This window comes from Anopheles aquasalis, chromosome 3, assembly GCF_943734665.1.
Source record: "Anopheles aquasalis chromosome 3, idAnoAquaMG_Q_19, whole genome shotgun sequence".
Classification (NCBI taxonomy): domain Eukaryota; kingdom Metazoa; phylum Arthropoda; class Insecta; order Diptera; family Culicidae; genus Anopheles; species Anopheles aquasalis.
The window spans coordinates 62,771,283-62,793,548 of NC_064878.1; the positions used below are offsets into that span (position 1 = coordinate 62,771,283).

The 22,266-nt window shown below is 51.6% G+C and overlaps 2 protein-coding genes across 6 annotated transcripts in view; one reads left to right on the forward strand and one right to left on the reverse strand.

The window, feature by feature from the left end:
• The window catches only part of LOC126577598 (high affinity cAMP-specific and IBMX-insensitive 3',5'-cyclic phosphodiesterase 8), a 403,282-nt gene that overhangs the window by 139,303 nt on the left and 241,713 nt on the right, over nt 1-22,266 (reverse strand). The window lies entirely within an intron of this gene.
• LOC126577616 (sestrin homolog) overlaps nt 2,523-22,266 on the forward strand; it is a 24,597-nt gene continuing 4,853 nt past the window's right edge. Inside the window, exons 1-2 of one of the 3 annotated variants that reach the window (XM_050239388.1) lie at nt 2,523-2,912; nt 5,546-6,163. In XM_050239388.1, coding sequence (XP_050095345.1) covers nt 6,113-6,163 — 51 coding nt within the window. In that variant the 5' untranslated portion in view covers nt 2,523-2,912; nt 5,546-6,112. Of the gene's footprint in view, nt 2,913-3,151; nt 3,172-5,545; nt 6,164-22,266 lie in introns of those variants that run through there. The other 2 variants (XM_050239386.1, XM_050239389.1) reach the window with 2 other exon arrangements.

Sequence of the window (22,266 nt, forward strand, 5' to 3'; positions counted from 1 at the left end):
GTCCTTCCTGTGTTCCTGTTGCTGGAGTTGGCCAATGCGGACCGGGTTTTTGGCGGAGATCGTTAATTTGTTGCCGGTTCGCCTTTCCCCCGGTTTAAATGGTGACCACTGCTCTGTGTGCTCTGTGTGCGTGAGGTATTCCTGAACTCATCCCGAATTTTCGTCCCGGATTACCTTCTTTGGCGGCCTATGTGTTCCCGGTGAGTTCCCGGGAAAAGTGCTTTCTTCTTCCTCTTCCTGGTGCTGCTGCTGCTGCTGCTGCTGGTCACGGATGGTGGCTTACTTTTGAGCAGTCGAAAACACCTTCCCATGCCCTTGACGACGTGTCCTTTTCGCCTTTGTCTGGTAAGTGCGTACGATGATGATAGGTGTGCTGCAGCATGATCCTAGGGGTGTTGATTTGTGTTAATTATGTTCGCGATAAAAACTTAGAAATTTCAAACTGTGCTGTGCGTGAAATTATGAAACCGTTGCCGGGTACGTTTCAACGTCATTCGCCCCAAAAACCAATCCATAAAGCATTACTCTTCTCTCTCGGTTGCCCCTTAACGCCGTTTCCGTCCGAGATTTCCCTTTCACAAGGACGACGACGCAGTACGTGATGGTATTTGCCTCCGGCAAACTTCACTCTTGCACGCACTGACACGTGGCAAACGATTGATGCCGAGTACTTGCTGTGCTGATGCCAAGGGGTGGGCCACCGATGGCGCAACAATACTGAAAAAGGGAATTTAAATAATACAAAGACATACACTTTACCGCTTCACACATTTTTTTTGGGGAGAGGGTTCTCTGGTGCTGACAACGTTCCTAAAACCTTGAGCCCCTTGGTGGAAGAAAACATGCTGCTGTAACCACAATAATTCCCGTATCCCGATTATAAATCTCGCAGGCTCGCGCAATGAGGTGTTCGCAGGATGTGTTCGAGTGTCCTTGATGACGCGTACGCGTAATACCACATGAAAGCATCCGTAACCAACGTTCAGTTCCTTCAGGAGCGTGGTTTCTTTGTCGTCACATAATTCCTACACCTCGCCCCTTACCTCATCATAGCCTCCTTGTACAAAAGTGCGTACAAAGCAGGTTCACACTAGCAGCGCCAGCAGCAACAGAACCTCTGGAGGGCGAGCGCATTATGTTGTTATTGATTCCGCACTGGAAACCATGTTTTTGAAGGCCACCAACCGAAACGTGGTTGGGGAAGGTTAGGTTAGGATTAGTTGTACCTGCGTCGAGTACGAGTTTTGATTCCCCGGCAATACACACATCCACGCACGCACACGTACGTAACCCGCATATCATGTTGCGTGCGTGCGTGTCCCCTCCACCGAGAGCGCGCTCGTCGCTACGCACTAGAGGGGCCCGGACCGCTGGTATAACAACCCTCGTGGAACCGCCGTAGAATTGGAGTTTTATTCAAATTACATTGGCACGACATTTGACGCATCATTTCGGAGTATGAAAGGGGGGCAGCATAGTAATGTGAGGGATAAAAAATGGCATCCGTGAGTGAGGTCGTCCGTATCCGAATCCGAATCCGAATCCGAATCCTTCTCATCACAACAACGCATATTGTTGGCTCAATTATGTGCGGTCCATCCAAGAAAGCAGTTTTTAACAAGTCGGCGTTGAAAATGGTGGAGCTCGAGATCCTCCACTCACCGAGAGTGAAAGTGTGCGACAAGCGACTTATTTGAATTTAATTTTGTTTCGATTTTCTAGCCCAACCATGGTCCGTGGCTATCATTAACTGATGATTCAGTGGCCTGCCGCTAGTGGTTGCGTTACTACAGGTTGTTGTACTCAATAGTCGCCGTTCCCGTTTTCCTTGTTGCATTAATCTGCCCACCATGACCCTACATTTACGTCAGTAGCAAGTGCTCGCTCCTCCTCCGTTTCTGCAACACGCTGTTATCTGCTGTGCATCTCGCCGTTCACAGTTAATCTGTACCCCAACCCAACCCAACACAGAACCGATAAGAACAGAACGGAACGGAACAGAACAGATTTCCCTTCTTGTTTCTTTTTTTCTCTCTCACTGGCTTCCTTTTTGTTTGTTGCCGTTTATTTGTCTTTGCATTCTTTGTTCGCGCGATGCGCTGCCCTCCCCATCCCCCTACACACGAGGTGGAATCATACGGCCTATATATGTGTGTAATAGTACGCACGATCATCCATGATGCCGCGGCACGGTCCGGGGAACCGCTCTCATTAGCTCATCCCCTATATATCACTTAAACTCACGGTGACAAACCATGGCGGGGGGGGGGACGGGGACGGACTGTGCCGGTGGGAGAGAACCACCCACCTCCGCTCCACCGCCCCCAGGCCCCACTTGGTCACCCCTTTTCGGAACGACACTCATGGACCCGAACGTTTACGAGCCTTTGTTCGCCAAGCGCGCGAGTCCGCGATGACAAGATTGAAACCCACACTCGTGCGCGCGTACGCACCATCCGAACTCATCGGTTACTGGCAGCAGCGGTGCCGCTTGTTCAAAATAGCAGGGGACCGCTCAACCGGCAACGGCACCGACGGCGGCTCTCACTCGCGCAAAGACCACGGCCCAGCTCGGACGAGCGGCACCAGCAGCACCAAGAGAGCTCGAGATCAGAGAAGGCGACGCAAACCCTGCCTGTGCTTGCACAGCAAACCAGACCAGATCCGGCCAGAAGCATCAAGAAATCCACTAAAAACCCTTTTAGTAGCCGGAAGCGAACACGTGCGCGCGTTTCGTAAAACGGGGTCTCTTTCTCGTATTGTCGCGGATCGTGGTGCCCCGTTTGGTGTGTTGTGTCCGGGAGTTGGTGGCGTGCGTGCGTTAGTGTCGGCCCGTTTGTTATGTACTCCTCCAAGTGGTAAGAGGCGCGCATCCTGTTCGCAGCATTTTCCTTCGGTTTTTGTTGACTCTGGTGAGCGCTTGACAACAGAGCACCGCCGTACATTCGTTGGAAGTGTTCCTTCGCCGGTCGTCTGTGAATGATGCAATAGTGAGATGCAACAGCGTCAATTACTAATCAAGCGGAAGTAATCTACCGGGTGTATACTAAAAGGATAACAGGAATGCCTGGCGTTGTGTGTGGGCGAGTGGAAAATGGCGTACGATCGTTTAGTGGTTAAGTTTTATCGCTGCTTCGGTTCCGCACGCACCGAACGGTCGCGCTTCGAGCGGTAAACAAGCTTCGATTGCTACTGCCGGTTACTACCACCACTAGCACACATGCTGCGGTGCGAGATAAATGATTCTTCTTCCTCTCTGTCTCTACCTCCCCAAAATGCTTCTCTCAGCTCGCGTCGCGCGTCGCGTTTGAAAGTGAAAATGACGATGGATTCGATGGGAGCGGCAGCCAGTCTAAGCAAGCAATGATCGATCGACCGATCGTTGACTGAAATCCGTGGACTGAGCGAATTGTTGGCGCAACCAGTGCGGGGCCGAGTGATAATCGCGGCTTTTGTACGCTAGGTCCGGTTTCGGATTGTGGTTTTCAAAATATGTTTATCGAAAAAAATATGTTATTTTTATCTCTCTGGCGTGACAGAGGATGTGTGCTTGTTGGTTTTTCGTTTCGGTTGCCTAGAACAACCAGAGAACCAACCGAAGCTGCCTCCTATGATGATGGTCTCAAAAAAAAAGGTGTGATGCCACGGTTGCCAACGCGAAGTGCATGTGCACCTTGCGTGCACCGCATAAGCAAATGTCACCGCTTGCCGGGGTTGTTTTTCGAGCCGGCCAAAAACCGTTGGCAAACGATTAAAAGAAGGCGGCAACCACATTCCATCACCATGCCCAGGCAATGCAATTATGATGATGATGATGATGATGCTGTTGCTGATGGCGAGGATGGTGGGAGTCGTTTTGTTGCTGTTTAGGGCGACGCTATCGGTGCGTTCGATCTGTGGCTCTGTGGCTTCGAGAGGATGTGTCGCTTCTCCCTGAACCGCCTGCCGGACAGGACCCAAGCCACAGATCCGCCCAATCTGGCCCGGTTCAGTTCGGTTCAGTTCGATGGTTCGGAGTTTCTACCCAACCAACCAGTCCTGGGGAGGAGACCGGAGCGAAACCGGTTTCGCACGAACCGTGGCCAAAGAAAAGTCCATAAAATCTGGCATAATTTTGAACATCTTTTTTTCTGTGTTCCAGGAGAAGGAGCCGGGGGGTTTGGGTCCTGCCTTCGATGCACGGGATGGTGTTTATGTGAACCGCCTGAATTGCCCCCGGAGTGTATCGTTTCGCTTTCGCATGGTCTCGGTCGTCGTTCTCGATGGCGAAGCCATCGGCCAAGGAACCGTTTCTCACCCGTGAAATAACCGGAGCTCGAGGAGCTCGAGGCAAGGTCCCTCATACTGGGTCGAATTTCTTACCTTTTTGTTGAATGATCGAACGGACGGTGTTCGATTTTGGTTTGGCGAGCGTGCGATCTCCACAGTTTTCAAGGTTTTCGATCGCATCTCATAATGCACGTGCCAGTACTCTTAAGCAGGAGATCAAAAACAATTGTGCTTCGAGTGGGAATAGATCAACCTTCAGTACGGTTTTGACCAAGCAGATAAGTCTCGTGCCGCGCTCTCTCTCTAGCCACCGCTTGAATTGTGCGTTGAAGAAGCATAAGAAGGCAGGGCAAACCTTCTTCTTCCAACGTGAAACCAAACGAAACGCGCGAGTAAACAACAACGAGCGCAACGACACCGGCCCCAACAGCTTGGTCAACTCCGCTGGTGCTGGTGCCGGTTGCTGTGCAGCTGGGGATCGCGTTATAACGGAGAGGGCCTCGCGCTTCACCACAACGACGACGACAACATCGCGACAGGCGATCATAGCAACCGGACGACGATGTCTCAGAGAGACTGCGTTTTGCTCTCCGCCGTTCGCGATTGGCTTTTCAGCCGGCAACGGGCGAGGGGATAGTCAAAGTCAAACTCATTTTTACCATAAACACCCCACACCACCACCACTACTGTACTGTTCTGCGTTGAGCTAAATTTAAGTTGCAAAGAGACAAGATCGAAATCGAAGCAAAAAAAAAAGACGTTGAATTTTGAAAACAGGACAAGCCTGTTTGTGAGGCGATCAACAACGAGGTTGGGGGGTTTAAATGGCCAACAACACCGTCAGGGTCAAACCACACACATACAAACCACACACCGGTCGCGAAGTGGTATGTTGTGCCGCTTCTTGGTCCGAATGATTGCATTTCCAAGTGGTCGATTAACAGGATTAACGTCCCCCTCGGGCAGTGGTGGCTCAGCTGATTTAGAAGCAACAAACAACACATAAACCGAGCGATGCTACTCCAGAAATCGGAGAGATTAGTATACCGGACCGGAGGGAGGGCAATGCACCACTGCCAACACCACAGGGATGCCGGTCAACCGGCGCGTCCTTCATCATCATCCGGCACTTGGGGCACGCTTTTTGGGGGGGGGGGGGGGCAACAAACAGAAGCAGTGTTGCGCCATGCTGGAGCATGATGATTAGCCGCAGACCGAATATACTAATCGCACTCTCTTTTTTCTTCTTTTTCTTTTCCATCAATAACAACAACAGGGCTAATTGCGTGTGAAGTGCGTGTTCCTCTCGTGTACTGTTACTCTACTCACCTCATCTATGTCTCTCTACGTGTAAGTGCGTCGGTGCGAGTGTGTAAAAAGTTACGCGAGAGTCCGGCGAAAGGAAAAACTCGGAATTAAATCGGCCCAAAACAAACCGGCGGAGTGATTCCCCTCTGTCCTGCAAAGAGATCATCGTCAAGAGAGATTGTGTGATCGGTGTCCTCCAAGAAGTAGGGCCTGCTTTGTGCAAAGTGTACGTGTGCATCTCAGCCCCCACCCGGTTTAGTGCGTATGGTTGGTGAAGTGCAATGAAAGCTTGACGAAGTAGTAGGCGCGCGCCTTTGCGAAGCGAATTGTTGGATGTTGGAGTTGCCGTGGTGATTGCTACTGTGTTTACCGCCGAGTGATTGAAACGCTGAGAGTGAACGGGCTGAGCGGAGTTCGCACACAACTACCAACTGATAAGAAACTGAGTGCCGGTGCAGTGGGTGGACGACACACCCCACCGGGCCTTCCGACTTACACCCCTGTCCTCCCAGCCGGAAGCGCACTGAAGCAATAGATGTACTCGATGGTGGAATACTACAGCGACATGGGGCAGCTCGAGCAGGACGTAAGTAGCCACAATGTCCCCTTCCCCCTCTTTTTTTTGTTGAAGCCAATTTGTTGTTTGTTGCCGACCACGAGGACTGCGAGACCTTTGTCACCCCGTTCTTCCCCCCTCCCCTGGGTAAATTGTGCATTCTGTTGAGTGTCCGGGTACAGGAGATCGGAATAAGAACCTGTGTCCCCTTTCAGTCCTTGTTGCTAGGCCACACCGCCGGTTTTCTGATAGAGCGAGCGAGCGAGCGAACGAGCGAACCCTGTTCCTGTTAAGCTCTGATAAGAAAGTCTGCGCTAGCTGCTACCAACCGCCGCGCACAATCACTGCATCACTGTCGACGCTTCGTTTGTTCTGTTTGTTGCGGGCCAAACTCTTGACGGTTCGTCGCTCTATCAGAGCAATGGTGATAAGATCATCCAAAGGGGAAAAAAGTAGAAAGAGGAGAGTACAGAGGCGTGTTTAACGTGCATGTCCAACCAATCGCTATCGTTAGCGACTTGTTTATCAAGGATCTATCGAAACACCAGATCCCAATCGTCACCGGCCGCACGTCACCGATTGACCCCTTATCAAACTCTCTCATCTTATCATCCTGGTTACGAAGACCGTTTTTGAGGTTTCTGGGACAGAGTCTCCGAACAAAACCACGGATTGCACTCGATTGCACTGTTCCCAACACGATCGCATCATCATCTCGCGGAAGGTTGTTGCACTCTGTCGCTATTTGGGGAGTCTGTGGGACGCTGTGCACCAGCAGGTAAATGTCTGCTGTTGCTGTTTGTTCAACTGTTTGGCCAACAACGGGACCGAGGTTTGCAATGGCGTTCCGTTGGCGGGTTCTGGCGCATCCACACCGGACGCTGCTGCAATAGAGGGATGAGAGGATTTACCACCGATGGTGGTAGGACTTTGTTTGACAAACTGCAATGGATAATGTATTGCAGGTGAGCCATGTACGTTCACCCCAACCGCTAGTTCGTTGCCTTGTTAATCCTCGCGGTTCCTCCTTGCGCTCCTAATTGAAAGGATCAACAATGGCACCAGCTTTAACAAACAACGGGCAACCGACAGACGGGGTGTCCATTAGTCATCTTTCTGAATGGTCAGCATCCGGATCTGTCCTCTGAAAAGTCTGCGACGATACTTGTCTTGTAGAATGTTGCATTTCAAATGGTTAGTGCAACGTAATTTGCTTCATCGTTCCTTTTTAACTCCTCTAACCTTGTGGACCTTCATCCGAGGACTATATTTGTCCTCATTCAACTGCCTTCCTGACACCTCAATTCAATGGTCTAATGCACCGTTCACGACTACTATCCGCTGTGGTTGTCGCAGCTGGACACATTCAATTGCTGCTGCTAAATATAGTTCAATTTGTCGTCACATCATAACTAACGAGTACCGTGATCCTCTCATCTGCTGGCATCATCGCCTACGGTGCCTTATCCTCCTTCTTCTCCTTCACGGCCGCTCTATCGCTTATCAGCAAGCATCACTGATACGACGAATGTGGGTGACAAAGTGTTTGAACGATTAGCGGACGAACGCGGCTCAAATCGTGCCTTGTCACTCCATTCCTTCCAGTTCCCCGATGAAAACTGATAACACAGAAAGGGAGCGAGAGAGAGAGAGCAAGAGCGGAAGAAAAAGAAAGCTAGAGAGAGGGAGAGAGATAAGACCAGCCGGACCAGTGACAATCGATGAGTCTCCTTTCCCGTTGTTGTCACTGGTGGTCACTGCAGCAAATGCAGCATGGAAATGGTGTTCCCGAGCAGCAGCAGCAGCAGCAGCAGCAGCGGCCAACTGTTGCCGCATCCACACGACGATCTGGTGGCCCAGACATGGCGGCCACATGGTGTCTCCTATCTTGTGCCCCGCCTCGCGATAACTATCGCAGACAACGTTTGCGCTTGTAGAGCCGGCGCGCAGCGAAGGCACTTGTTGTTGTCAAGCGCACCCTTCTCCTCCTCGCACCGCTTCAGCTGCCGTTTCGCCAAGTCACGTCACTGCCGTCGATTATTGGCCGATAGGCGTTGTTTCACTTTCCATCCTCTGGCCGTCAGCTGGCCATGTGTGTTTAAATGGTGGTGCCGAGGAGCAGAGGAGGTGGAGCTTCAATGTACGTGGTCGATGCGTGCGAACCTTGGTACAGGAGAGGGTACGGTTGCCGGTGCAGTCCACCGGTCTGGAAGAGTGACTCATAATGCCACGATAAGCTGCAACTAGTAGCACGAACGCCGCCACCGAGTACATACAGCGGTCCTCGGGGAGGGAGGGGGGGGCTTTCGGGGGGAAGGTCAGTGACCCTAGCACCGTCGTCGTCGCTTTCAAACCACCTTATCTAGGGTATAACTGGTCGTGATCGTTTTCTTTTTCGTACCTTTTTTTTTTGTCCTCGACGTCGTCGTCGATAAGGGACATGATCATCGCTCAAAGGGGGTTGTCTGCTGGGGCGCACGTTTCCATCGGAACCATACAAGGAGGCGATGCGATGCGAGCCGCCGCTCCCCTACTTGGATCGTTTGTAGTTGCAGTTCGATTGGCACAGTTTCGCGCCCCTTGGAGCCGGATCGTGTAAATTTGGGGAGTGAGATATCGATCGCTCGCGCATTTGGATCAGAAGTAGTCCGCCAGGTGTTCGAGATTCTAATCATTAAACTAGGATCGTGGAAAAATATCACCAGAACGAGTGCTAGATGATTCGGAGCTAGTTGGCTGTCCAGATTTGTTCCCGGGCGATTCAACGACAATCAAGTATTCCATGACACATCTAACAGTCACCGTCGCCAACTCCGTACTCCGTAATCGGTGCGTAATGGTTTAGTGTGATATACAGACGTCGAACGCAGTACTCTGTCGCTTCGGAGCACGATCAGCGGTGAAGAAGCGGCCGATAAAAAGTCCAATGCCCTCTCCACGACTGTGCGCGTGTGCGGTGCGTGCGCTTGCGTATGCGTCGATTACACGCATGCAACCCATCATGTCTTCACCAGCAGCAGGGGCCGCCAGCGCATACGGTGGTGGTGGCGGCACATCAGCTGAGCTCATTTGCGTTGTAGAAGGGGACGCTGAAAGGGGGGGCCGTGTGGTGTGTGGTGGCCGTTTTCGAAGTCGCAAGAGAAGATCCCCACCGCATGTTGCAGTTGCTGTTGTTGCAGCAACAGCTCTCACGCCGCCTTCGGTTGTTGTTGGTTTGTTTAAGGAAAGTAAACGGCCCTCCCCCCCCCCCCCCCCCCGGCCATTGCCGCCCGTCTACCAGAGACCAGCGAAGGGGCTGGGCCTTGGTTAGATAAACAGAAAAGCAGTCCGAGCGAGCCCAAAAACCCAAAAAAGCAACGGGGGATGAGAAACATTCACCATTTCTCCCTTTCGGTGCATCAATAACGTGCAGTGCAACGTTTTCGGGGACTGTGGACTGACTGAAATGTGATGCCGGGTTTATTTGGTATTTTAAACAGTGACAACGGCGTCTAGACCTGTAACTCTCACGTGGAGCATTCTATAGAGCGCAGCAGTATAACGGTCTTGGTTTTATCACAAAATCGTGCACAGTCAAGACGTGAACTCTCACCTTTACACCGAGCATCGGCAAAGGGCGAAGACCCAACCAAGATGGCATAAAGAAAACCCCTTGTCTGTGCACGCCATATTCCTCTGTGGTTTGGCTGGAAGGGCGCGGCTCTTCGTTCGTGTCCCTTGTATCATGTTTCCCGGGATCGGGATACACCACCACGTTACAAGCGCAGAAGCAGAAGCAGGTTTGAGGTCAATGATAACCGGCAAATGGTGTGGCGGTAGCGCGATAACGATCGCGCTCGAATCGCTGCCAGACAATCAACGCTCGACGCTACGACAACAGATCCAATCGACCTAGATCGATCGTGCTAAATTATGATAAAATATTGATTACATGTCTAGTCGTTGTCGTCGACAGAAAGGTTATAAAGCAGTCCAACATACATGCAAAGAGAGATAAAACAAAAAAAAGCAAACCTACTATCATGTGAGCGATAAGAAATCAGTCTACCGTTCCCGTTCACGAATCATTATCACGAACGGACTATGAGACTCCTTAATCATCACAGTCATCTTTGTCACATCGTTCGATCACTTGTAAAAAACCAGAAAGATCATGTTCCGTGCGATGAACCGGCCAGATGTGTCGCGTTTTATGACGATTTTTCTAATCCCCAAACGTTGAGACTCATCTTTTAGTAACACGATCAAGAACCGAAACAACAATCTCATCAGCTGATCAGCAGCCACCGGCCGGGCATTCAGTGTCGGGCGTTAATTGCTTAATTGCCTGACCCAGTGCGAAGCGTAGGTTGCGGCCGAGAAGCGCTCGAGCGCAAATTCGGTGTCAGTTCTACCGGAGCGTTCCGGAACCTTGAGGGGTGCGGAGTCCGGTGAAACGCGGTTTGTTTAGCTTCCAGTCGAGCGAGGGAGTGCCGCGACTCTGTTCGAACCACCATTCTGTTCGAAACCTGTTCAACCGGCGGAGACCACGACGACGACGACGACGACGACGACGCCGAGCTGATGTCACTGAGCGGATCTGGAGGTTTCGGATTTGGAAACCGGTTCTGGATTAGCCGCTCTCTGCCCGTCCATGGACCGGGGCCCCGATAGTCGGCGTTTCTGGGGTGATGAGAGAGTCTGAGGCACTGATCGTGCTAGTGGAGCTGGCTGGCTGGCTAGTTGTTGACGGTGACGCATAGGTAGCTCCGATCGCTCCGATCGCTAGAGGCCAACCAGCCAAGCGAAACGTGTTGCTGGCTCTAATGCTTGACGTGTGCAGACCTTTGGAGGTGGAAGCACGGAAGCTATAACCACGATCGTGATCGTGGCCAACAACAACAGGCGCCAGGTCGATTATAACGAGCCCCACAGTTCGCATGACATGGCAGGACTGTGTGGTGTGTAGCGTGTGTGGCAGTTTACCTCCTCGCCAATAGCGGGCGTCTGCCAGTGAGGGTCAGTCGAAGGATCTTTCCGCTTACTACCAGCATTGGCAGCAGCAACAACAACAACAACAAGTCTACGACCCCTCGGTTGGTGGACTCGGCGTGTTGGAGTGCAACCCTTGTGGCGAGAGAAGTGATATAGGAGGAAGCCAATTAATATTCCCCACATCACTGACCCCCGTCCTCCGGCCTCCGTCCTGTGTCCCCGGACACTTTGCCTTCTTCTCGTTCCACCAACCACAGCATTCGGGCCCGTGACCGGCGTCCAATCGCCGGTTGGATGAGAACCAAGAGTCGTCGTCGTCGGCGTCGTCGTCGTGTCGACGCTTATGGACGCTCAAGGTTACAAATTAATTGGTGTAAATTAAGCTTTATTATCACTGCCATTTGAATAACGTGCCCGGTGCCTGTGCCAGCGCCAATTGGGAGAGAGGAGGGAGGGTCCTCACAGGGGAGGACCATAACCTCCTCAACCCCGGTATCCGGAGAGTGCTCCAAGAAGTGTCCATTCTATTTTTGGGTCCACTGACACCGCCTGTCACGGCAGCGCGTTGTGCATTATTGTTGCCGAGAGACACAATTTTGGGTTCGTCCGGATCGGAGAGCTTGACAACAGCGCCTAGAAAGAGGGAGAGCGACGTCTATTAGCGAGCGGTGTTAGCAAATCATTAACCCGAGGGGGTATTATCACTTGACACTCCTCTTCATCCCACTTTTTATTTGAGGTTCGTTAGGAAAGGTCGAGTCCTACAAACGGAGTACCGGTCCTCGGTACAAATTACATTATCCAGATTCGTTGAGTCCTTGTGCAATAATTGAAGCTAATTCCTCGCATTATCCCTATCGCCCCCCACAGTGCCATCAATTTGCTCGCGCTTGTCGAGATGTTTGATTTAGAGCCACCGCCATTAGGTCGTGCTGTTATCTCGGATTTTGTTCGCATAACTTTGTGGCCATCCTCTTATCCTTCGGCCCCGGCCTGGAAGTGGACCTCAATCTACGCGACAAATGGGCGAAAACAAAGCATTTCGCATGTATTTCTCTCCCTCTTCTCGCCACCGTTGTCCCCCTTCTTTGCTTTGCGAGGAATAAAGCGCGACCGGGTGGGAAAAGATATCGCCCTCTTTCCACTTTATTGGCTTGGCGTCCGCTGATGTATGCTGGGGCACACGCGACCTACAAAAGAAATACGGCAAGAAGCCGTTTGATTTACGACAGTTTTTGGTCATTTCTTATACAGAACGAGCCCCGAGACCACCCGGGATATTGTCGTCGACAAACCGCCAATTCCGTCGATCGGGGTCACTTGCACTACCGTTGGCCTCCTTCGATGACGGATAAGTTTGTTGACGTTCTCGCGTGGTGCGGATATTTTTTGGCGCCTTCTTCGATAGAAGCTCGATGAAAGCTGAAGTCAGCCAAACCATCAAACATCTGACGGAATATAAAAATAGTAATGTAGCGAAAAGGTAAAACGATCCGCTGACGATCAAACTGCTGCTGTTGATGCTCCTCAGTAAACAGTAAACAGTGGACCTCGGCGCGCGATGGGTTTCTAATTTCAAGAGATGTTCAAAGCCACGTTTATCTGGCTCATGTGGTGATAAGTCACCATCGCTAGCCAGAGCAGTACCGGTCGACAGCAACAGCTCTTCAAGCTGCACCACCGTGGCTCGATCGTTGTTGACTTTCGTTGTTTATATCCACCCTCCGAGGTGACCGGGGACCGGTGAGGTCGGTCGTTCGGCAGAATTGTGGCGAGCCCCAATGGTTTTCTGGTGACTTGAACCGATAAGCAGCGGCAGCAGCAGCAGCAGCAGCAGCAGCGGCAGCAACAGCAGCGGCAACTGGTCGATTGCGTAGTTCGTTCGGGTGTGTCACCCACCACCGTTGGTTCAATGAACCCATTTGTAAAATCTTTATACCCCTTTCCGGACCACAGAGAGAGAGAGAGAGGAAGAGAGAGAGAAGTCTGGTGAAGAACAAGACGAGCTTCTGAACAGCGAGTACAGTACCGGCGTATTAGTAGACGAGCTGGCGCACAGGGGCCTGCCACAGCGCCCACCACCCAAAGACACCTCGAGACTCGTCTCTGGCGTTTTGAAACACTACCGTGTGCTGCAAGGCAAGGCAAGGCAGGACATGGCGTTTGTTTACGTTACGCTAGATTCGTTTTTGTTTTTCACCGCTCGCTCGGTTCGAGGGCACGAGCGCGGCCAGTAAGTACGCACGCGAATCTAGAGCAAATCTCTTGTTTGAAGAAGATGTGAAGAAGGGAAAGAATGTATTTTCATCATCATCGCCATTCGTCGTCTTGTGCTTATCGTGCGCTCTCTAGTGCGCGCGGCTTGTTTACGCGATCAACGCGAGAAACAGAAATAGGTGCGTGCGTACACCTCCCTCTCTCTTGAAGTACCTCTTGAAGAAGCGGCGAAGATGGATTCCGGTTTACAGAAAAAAAACGAAAGTCACGCCAATTCTTCTTATCTCGCTTCGCTTCTAGCTCTGCTTATAACGTGCTGAAAGCAGATAAGCAACAATGCAACTCTCTTACGAAACGGTTGCAGAAAAAAAGCTTGTGAGAGAGCTAAGTCTTGCAAGTCGAAAGAAACTGTTTTTTAAGTATGACTCAAGAGGTTCTGAAGCGACTAATCATGCCGGATGTTTTTGGTGAAATCATAAAGCGTATTGGTCACTCATAAGGACGGGAACGAGTAGATACATTATTGGCCTGTGGCACGTGTTGGGCGAGAATCTTTCAGTGTACAATGCTTCATTGCACTGCAGGAAACTAGTCATAGAACTCGTGATAGACCAACTGTTCTCCTCTTGCAAGCACGCTTATCCAGAGATGACTAAAAGTCCACAAATGTTCTAAAATTAAATCGAAAGTAACGAACGAAAACCCCTTCGAACCGGTTTTTGGGGCTGGTGTTACGAAATGCGAAATGGAATCCAGAAAACTGGTTCAAGTCAGTCTTATCAACGCTCCGACAGTTGAGGCACTTTGCAAAATAAACTTGGTTGCTTCAATCGAACGAACGAACTCAAGCACCATCTTCTAGTAGATACCTTGTAGCAATCCTAGACACCGGCTGCGCGGCTGTCTCGTTCTAGTCTAGCAGGCGTCGATCAAACGAGCGATGATTTCATGCCGCACACATGCCCTTAATGGCGCCATTATTTTTAAATTTTATTTTATTAAGTGAAGGACTCTTGTGGTGGAAATAAGCAAAATGATATAATGAATTTTATTTATTTTTGCCAAATTTCCCCTGGCACGAGTCAAGGCGAGCGAGGTAAACAGGATCTTTACTCCTTTCCTTTGCGGCATCGCGCGATCAGTTACAAAAAAATGATCGCCAGAAATAAATGGAAACCAAACGAATGCGAGCGCGCCGCCACTTTGGTATCAACGCAAAATTCTCAAGGTGCAAAACGAACAATCGCGCGAAATGATTTAAAACAAAAAAGGAAATAAGAAACACGCACAGGGAATCAAAACAACCGGACAGTTGAAAAAGCGAAAGGAACGGTGTCCGCCGCTAGCGAGCGAGAGAGAGAGAGAGAGAGAGAGAGAGAGAGAGAGAGAGAGAGGGACCCGAGCGATGTTGTGATCCAACTTTAAATAGTTGTTTACCGGACCCACCGCAAGTTGTTACTGTATAGTGTATAAATAAATACTAATTATAGCGGCGGATCGGCCCCCGTCGGTTTCGGCTCGGCTATTCATTCGCCACCTCACCACCAGCCCATGTGGTTCGATTTGATCGCACGATGATCGCCTTGAGTGTTACTGGTGCTCTTCTTCTTACACTTCCATCTGTGGTGCGATCGGCACGGCGACCGGACGGAGAGGGCAGTGATTTGGTCGCAGCTGGCCGCGCTCGCGATGGGATGGTGATCGAACCGATAACCGAGCTCCGAGTTTTTGGACAGGACCGGGCCTGGATTCGGGACCCTTGCCTTCGGAAGAGTTATTTTCTGGTTTGGATCTGGTTCTCCGTCTCTGTATTATCTGCATTATGATCGGTTTCTTTCCCTTTTCTGGAGGGTGGGCTACGTGACGTTCCCGCCGGGGACTTTATGGGCTCGCTGTTTTGTGGATCGTGATCGTCTCTTATCTCAAATGCCAATGACAGTAAACAGGCAGAAGCCAAGTCAGCAAAGACAGAAAAGAAGAAGAAAAAAAAACTGTCACAAAGTATCAACTCTCCGCAAGGAGATAACTGGATGGTACGATGGTGCGATGGACGCGTTTAAGAAGTCGCCAGCGAGACCTTCCTCCGATTTCCGCACGTCATTCGGCTGCTTATCGCCCGGTGCTCCTTTGCTCCCCATTGCGTACGGCGATCGACAGACGAGGCGAGGTCAGGGAGAACCTGATCCCGCAAGGTTCGTGAACCAAAACCGGAATCGAGAACGAATGCTGCGAATGGTTCACCGCTGCGGCCCGTGCTGTGTGACCTACCTACCAACCGCCGCACGAGCGCCATGGAAACGCCTGGTTGCTGGGTTCTGCGGCGCGATTTTGATAGTGAAGCGCGCCGCCATCGCTATCGCTGCTTATGCGGCTGCTACAATCCTACTGTCGAGTTACATCATCCTGCTCGAGTGTTTACCTCGAGAGAGAGGATGGCCAGCATCACTGGAAAAGAGTACATTGTACTGTCATGGATGATCTGCATGGCACGACGGTGGTCTATGGCTTATCGAGAGCCCGCGCAGTAATCAATCCTGACCTACTCTGGGTACTGGGCCGTGGTGGTTTTTGAAACGTAATAAAAAACTGCAACCAACCGAAGCGCAGCAAGCGGCGCCAAATGAAAAAAGGAATAATGCAGTAATCCCTTCCAATGCGGTCGATTGAGAAGAGAATGGTGGTGCTTTCTGCCGGTATGCTAATTTCCGGGAGCCGCTTAACACCGGTTGAAATCGCCCCAAAAAAAAAGAATATGCTACCACCTACACTCGATCGCTTCGTTTGTATTCTAATCGTCACTTCACTCTTTACGGGGCTCGGCCCGAAAGAATACAAAACACCTCCCCCCCCAGAGGATGACCCTGAAGAACGCGTAACCTTCGGCATAATTTGACCATCAAGCACACGACACGACGTAGAAGTGGAAGAAGAACGTTGGGCGAACCTACAATTGTGAGCCTTTCGGGTTGGGTCGTTCCGGTTCCAACATGTTTTGAAAAACTTAATGCGGTCCAAAGGTGGTCCACACAGCCAGCCAGAGCATCTTCCACACTGCGTGTCTCCGATCCATATCGCGCTGATGGTTTATGTTTACGAGGGACACAATGGAACGGCACACCCGCGTGGCGCGTGGGGGTTGGCCGCTTATCCAGAAATATGTTGTTGAGAGTGAGAGAGAAGGGATTGTTGCTGCTGCTGCTGCTGCTGCTGCTGCCGGGGGCTTATGTGATAGCTCCAATTTGCATAAAAGACCATTTGAACAGTCCGATGACATTGGTATGTGTGTAATTGTTTGACCCCATTGTGTGCGCTGCTACGCGCCACCACGAGCTTCCGGAGTAGGAAGTAGTTGTTGGATCCGGCGGAGAGGGAGGAGAGGGCCAAAGGTCAGCAGCAAACAAGTGCCACAGATAAGAGACTCAACTTCAAAGCGCAGCACCATCCAGCGAGTGTCAAAACAAGCAGCGATAGGTTGTGTGTTGTATGAATAGAGCCAAGTGTCTATTCCCTTTTCACACTCGCGTCTCCCAGTAACTCCCCCAATACCGGGCACACAAGTGACATACGCCACGGTTGTGGCAACAAGTGCCATCAGATGGTATCACTTCTCGACTCACCCAAATGAAATTTGATCTCGCGATGCCCCCTGGGGGGTGAAGTGGAGAGACCCGGGGGTGGTATCTCGATTGTTATAGACCCTTGTCGACCAATGGGGGCTGATCACACTCGTAACGCGCAACAGAGGCGTCCCATTGTGTATTTTTTGTGTGTTGTTGTTGCTGTGGCAGATGATCTCCTGCGATCGACGCATTGGCGATCCCATCCCGATCCCGCCGAGCGATCGATGGTTCTCCGTCGTTTAGCATTCCCGCAATGGCGGCCAAGGGGCCCGCGCACGCACGCACACACGCGGTTGTGGCGTGCGGTTCTGCGTTTTGTTTACGGCGCGCCGGCAGCGCAACTCTTTAATGTATGCTAATTGATGCAGCAGTTTGATGGCAGAAATATAATATAACACGGCCAATATATACTAACAAAACAAAAAACAACGGATGCCAACGGAATATTCCCTCCCCCGGGGGGTGGGGGACACGCACGCAAAGCCACAGCCACAACAACGGAACACAATTTGAAAACGTGATCATCAGCGTCGCAGGAACGGAGTACGGGGGCTTGATCGGTCGAATGGCGCGCACCGTCAACCAGAGGGCACGGTGTGGGTTGCACGTAACAGGCATCGTCGGCTTTGGTGCGAAGTTATGACGTGACTCGCAGGGGCGCGCGCGCCCCAACAAAATGCGGATAATGCACAGAGCAGAGCTTGCCCGGGGCGGTGCATGCGTTTAAGGTGGTAGCATCCAAAATGCATAAAACATTTTCTGTAACAATATTCTAGAGGCACGTTATGGTTATGGTTAGGCACGACGACCAAATGTGACACGGATTACCTCCCCCGGCCGCCCAAAAACGCCTACTACGAATGGTATAGTCACGCGCGCGCACTCTCTATGAACCGTGCGCGCGGTTTCGACACATTGAGTCGTCGCCTGCTGCTGCTGCTGCTGCGGAACCTGGCGACGAATATGTCATCCTGCCGCTGCCGTTACGTGCCGGCCAAGTACGGGGAAATAGAGTGATTTATGATTGATTGTCCTCCACTACTTTCGGGAGGTGTCCGATACGAAGCTCCAAATCGCCTCTACAAACGGACTTATTATAATTGAACTTTATGGCTCCTTGCGCGCCCGGTCGTGGTAATTGAAGGCGTGCCTATAAGTGGACAAACTAGACCGACCGAACAGGGCGGCCATCTACGCGATCGACGACGCTGGACAGTTCGCTCCACGCGGTCCAAATCAGCCACTAACTCAATCATCGCTGGCGGCGGCCCGCACAGAATCGCTGAAGCGATGGTGAAATCATTTGTCCAAGGTCCGTTCGCTGCCAATACGAAAATCCACAGAAAAACAACAGAACCACGCCACGCGACTGAAACTGCGACTGAAGACTTTCCCCCCCCCCCCCCCCTGCAAAACCGGGTGTTAGGAGGTGGCCAACGGCCATTTCGCGGCCCAGCTTCATAATTTATCGCTTTGTTTTGATTCTCTCCGTAAAGTCCGTGTCGCCTCATTTCGTAACGGCGAATGTCTCTCCGGCTGCTGCTCCGAATGGAGTGGAAAGGAACTTGACCGTGGACTTGCGAAAGTATGCTCCAAAGGAGGAGGTGGGACGGGGCCGGAGAGACCCCAGTACCAGTAGCTGCTACCATCGACCGGAGTTCCATCAATCGAGCGCGTGGGTTCGGGCTACTATCGGATTACCGAGATGCCGCCTTTGCCTCCTCCTCTCCGAGGGCGACGCCATTATGGATTGGATTGTTTTCGAGGTTCACGCCCGACGGAAGCGGTCGTTGTTTGTTTCGTTTCATGGCGGGGCCACACATGTGCGTGAGGTCGCTGTGCGAAGCACTGGCGTAGATCGGAGTCTGTCATCGCGCGCGCGCGTTTGGTGGACCTGCCGATCGCGTTCACACCAAGATCGCGCGTTCTCACCCTTCCCAACGCACCCCAGGGGGGGTTCAAGTGGGAATTTGAAGGGCATTCTGGTGGTAGGAGAGACATATGGTTGAAGGACGACGACGACGATGACGACGCTGGCTGGCAAAAATGTGGAGAATCTGCCAGCAGCAGCGGCAGCTTCTGTTTCCCCGGGAGTGCACGCTGGGACCCGACACTTTTACGTCTTAATTCTGGTGGCGTGAGAGATAAACCACATCGCCATTTGAACCCGCTGTCGCTGACACGCCGGAGGCCACTTTCGGTTCGGTATCAGTTTTCGAATTTTCGGACTTTATTTTTGGATTCTCCGCAGGGCGGCTCGAGCACATCTCATTTCTCATTTCATCCGTTATTCTGGACCATTTCACACCTTGACCACTCAGTACACCTTGACTTTCGCGCGTCGCGTTAGAGCGTTGTTGGGTTGAGGTCAGTGGCGCCTGGCGCCTGGTCTCTCCAATGATCTTCCGGCGGGTATGGTATGTTCCATTAGAAGCCTGTGTCGCTCGCTTCGTTTGCCAAGAGAGCGTCGCGTCGATCTTGGCAGCCTGACAGCTTGTGATGGAAGAGACAAATGGCTTCGTGTGGCTGTGTGCGCGGGATTGTTGATGGCGGAAGTGGATCTCTCGGGTGGCCGTTTAATGTGTGGACATTCCTTCCGGATGTATAGCACCGCCTGGCTGCCAACAACATTTGTGTTGTGATGTGGTGCGGGGGCTGCCAGGAACTCAATTTACGAGCTTATTTACGATTTTGTTTACTCTAGCAGCGTGCTACCATGTTTGTTAGCTTGTCGTTTGCTGAGGTTTACAAGTGTTCTATTCTTAAAAACTTTGTTTAAGCTAGTGATCCTCAAACTGCACCATTGAGTAAGCCAATTTACTTGGTTTTATTTGTTGTACAAGTTATTCTGAATGATCACTAGCGATGGTGGCGGTGGTGCAACATCTGGAAGCAGCGTGTCCAACAATGAGAGGGATTACAGGAATTAGTAAGATCACGTGGCGCATCCGGAAGTTGATCTCCGGTTCTAACCTTGGATCCCAGCGCGCTGCGTTCCCGTTTGCGGCCACTCTAAGGCATGTTGATGCAATAAATGCATCGACTACGGTGCTTGTATTGCACATGGAACGCCGTCTTGAATAGCCTCCAATGCAATAAGGAAGGGACTCGATCGTGCTCGAATTGTAAACCAGACCACTACTGTGCACAACGATGGCTTTTTGGCACATTCGTCCGCTTGCCAAAACTGCTGCTGGTGCACATCTGGTGCATCGATGGCGGACGGACCGACGGATGGACTAATGGCGCATCGCGTACGAAGCAGATCCCCACATGGCAGCTCATCGTAAAACTTTATGAGGGGCCTTTTCTAGCTCGTAAAACATCCTGCATCCCCAAGGATGACGTGTGTGCGAATTGGTGGTCCTGGCATCGTGCCATCGTAACGTTCGCTTTTTTTTCGAAGCAATTCAAGCACTTTGTCCAGTTCATTTCCACACACAAAGACACAAGGTGTCGTGGTTCTCCGATAAAACAAAAACATGTCTCCAAGAAGCAGAGGTGCGCTTTCTCGCGCCCCTTAAATTAACCAGCTGAACCCGGCCAGCTTAAGAACCGTGGAACCATCCGGGATACCATCTGCAAGGACAGCTGACACGGGGCGCCGGATACTTTCTCTTCATTTTTTTGTTTCTGATCCACCAGTAACGGTCGCAGCACTCTCCGCAAGAGCGAGTCTGTCCAACAAGTCCTCCAGATGGCACTAGGAAGGCCAAATATTGACACAACACCACCCCCCTAACCCATGAGAGGGGGTGGACTGCAAATTCAAATTCATTCCATGTGAGATAATCATTATCACACGCTGCTGCTGCGTGATATCGGACATCAGACCAGCAGGGTGTGTGGTGGTATGATAATGATTCTCTCTCACTCTCGCGCTACATAGCGGGAGGAATTGTCTGGAAGCTGTCTGGTTTTTGTGGGGTCGGTCGCCCCGCCATAAAATGATTGATGGCCAATGAACGAGTTGCCTTGCCCCTTCAGGGTGCGCGAATGAAACTACCGGATTCCTGGTAACAGCTCGTTACCGGCCGGCTTGTACGACTCTGTGTGTGTTTGATAACAGCTCGTTTCCTCTGGTTCTGGTACGCTCATTCTGGAATAAATTACTCATCATACACTTGTTGCGGTTGTCCGGATCCATGGGAGACTCAGGAGAAACACTGCTCGATGCTTGACATAATGGACGTTCGAAAAGGGAATAAAAAGGATGAAGGATGAACTTGAACCAGATCGAATGTTATCATCGCGTTTTGGTTGATGGTCCAGCCATGCAAAACAGGAATCGAGTCTTCTGAAGTCTTGCTTATCAATCAGTAGTCACCTGTTCTAGGCCGCGATCACGATCACGTTTCCCTCGCCAGTACCGTGTCACTGCTTAATGATTGCCGGTGCTACGATGTTCAAACTTCCGTCCACCGTCGTCCGTCCTCATCATCATCATCATCATCGCGAACTTTGCTGTCATGGAACTGGGGGGAGGGCGTGTAGCGCAGCTGCTAACCACAAAAACCAACGCACCGCAGCGGCCCGCGGGTTCGGCCGTGGATCGATTTGTTTTGCAAATAATCTCCTTCGCTCCGTCGCTCCATGGCTCCCTTTTCCATCTGTAACCTGCACAATACCCGCAAAGTGGGTTAATGACGATGATCGAGGAGAGGCAACCTTGCTGCGCGATCGAGCCAAGCGACCCAGAGCTCGCACACCCGTTCGCTGGCAACAATGTTGCTGGTGGCTCGTCTAGCGCTAGCGGTAATTCGGAAGTGCGGAGTGAGGGAAAAAAGGGGGGGGGGGTGGGAGGGAAGTGGAGACGAGCGCGATCGCTGGGCGCGCTTATGCAACGTTGTTTACCCGGCCACTTATCACCTAGCCGGTGCTGCTGGTGCTGCTGGTGATCGCCTGGCACTGGGACTCGCGAGAACAGCGGCCACGCCAGCTGGTGGTCCCCGCTGGACTCATCTCATCGCGATGCGGCTTCATAACAACAATCGCATGGGAGCGACTCTTATCATCAGCGGACCCGTTGTGGAACGTGATCTCTCTCTCTCTCTCTCTCTTTGTAGGGTTGGTTGGAGCACGCTTCCAGCTTCCAGGCGTTTCCGGAAAGCTGAGGAATTTTATGATCCCTTCCCTCTGGCACTTGTTTACCGGCCGGCAAACGGCCACCGTACACGTGAGCAGCAGAGTGCAGCCCGGTAAACATCCGACCGACCGGCCCAGGTGCCATATTTATCGGTTTACTCGGGCCAGCATCATCGTGCGGATCGTAAACAATAGCAGCAAAAGGGATAGGGATCGGTACATAACCAGGAGACCACC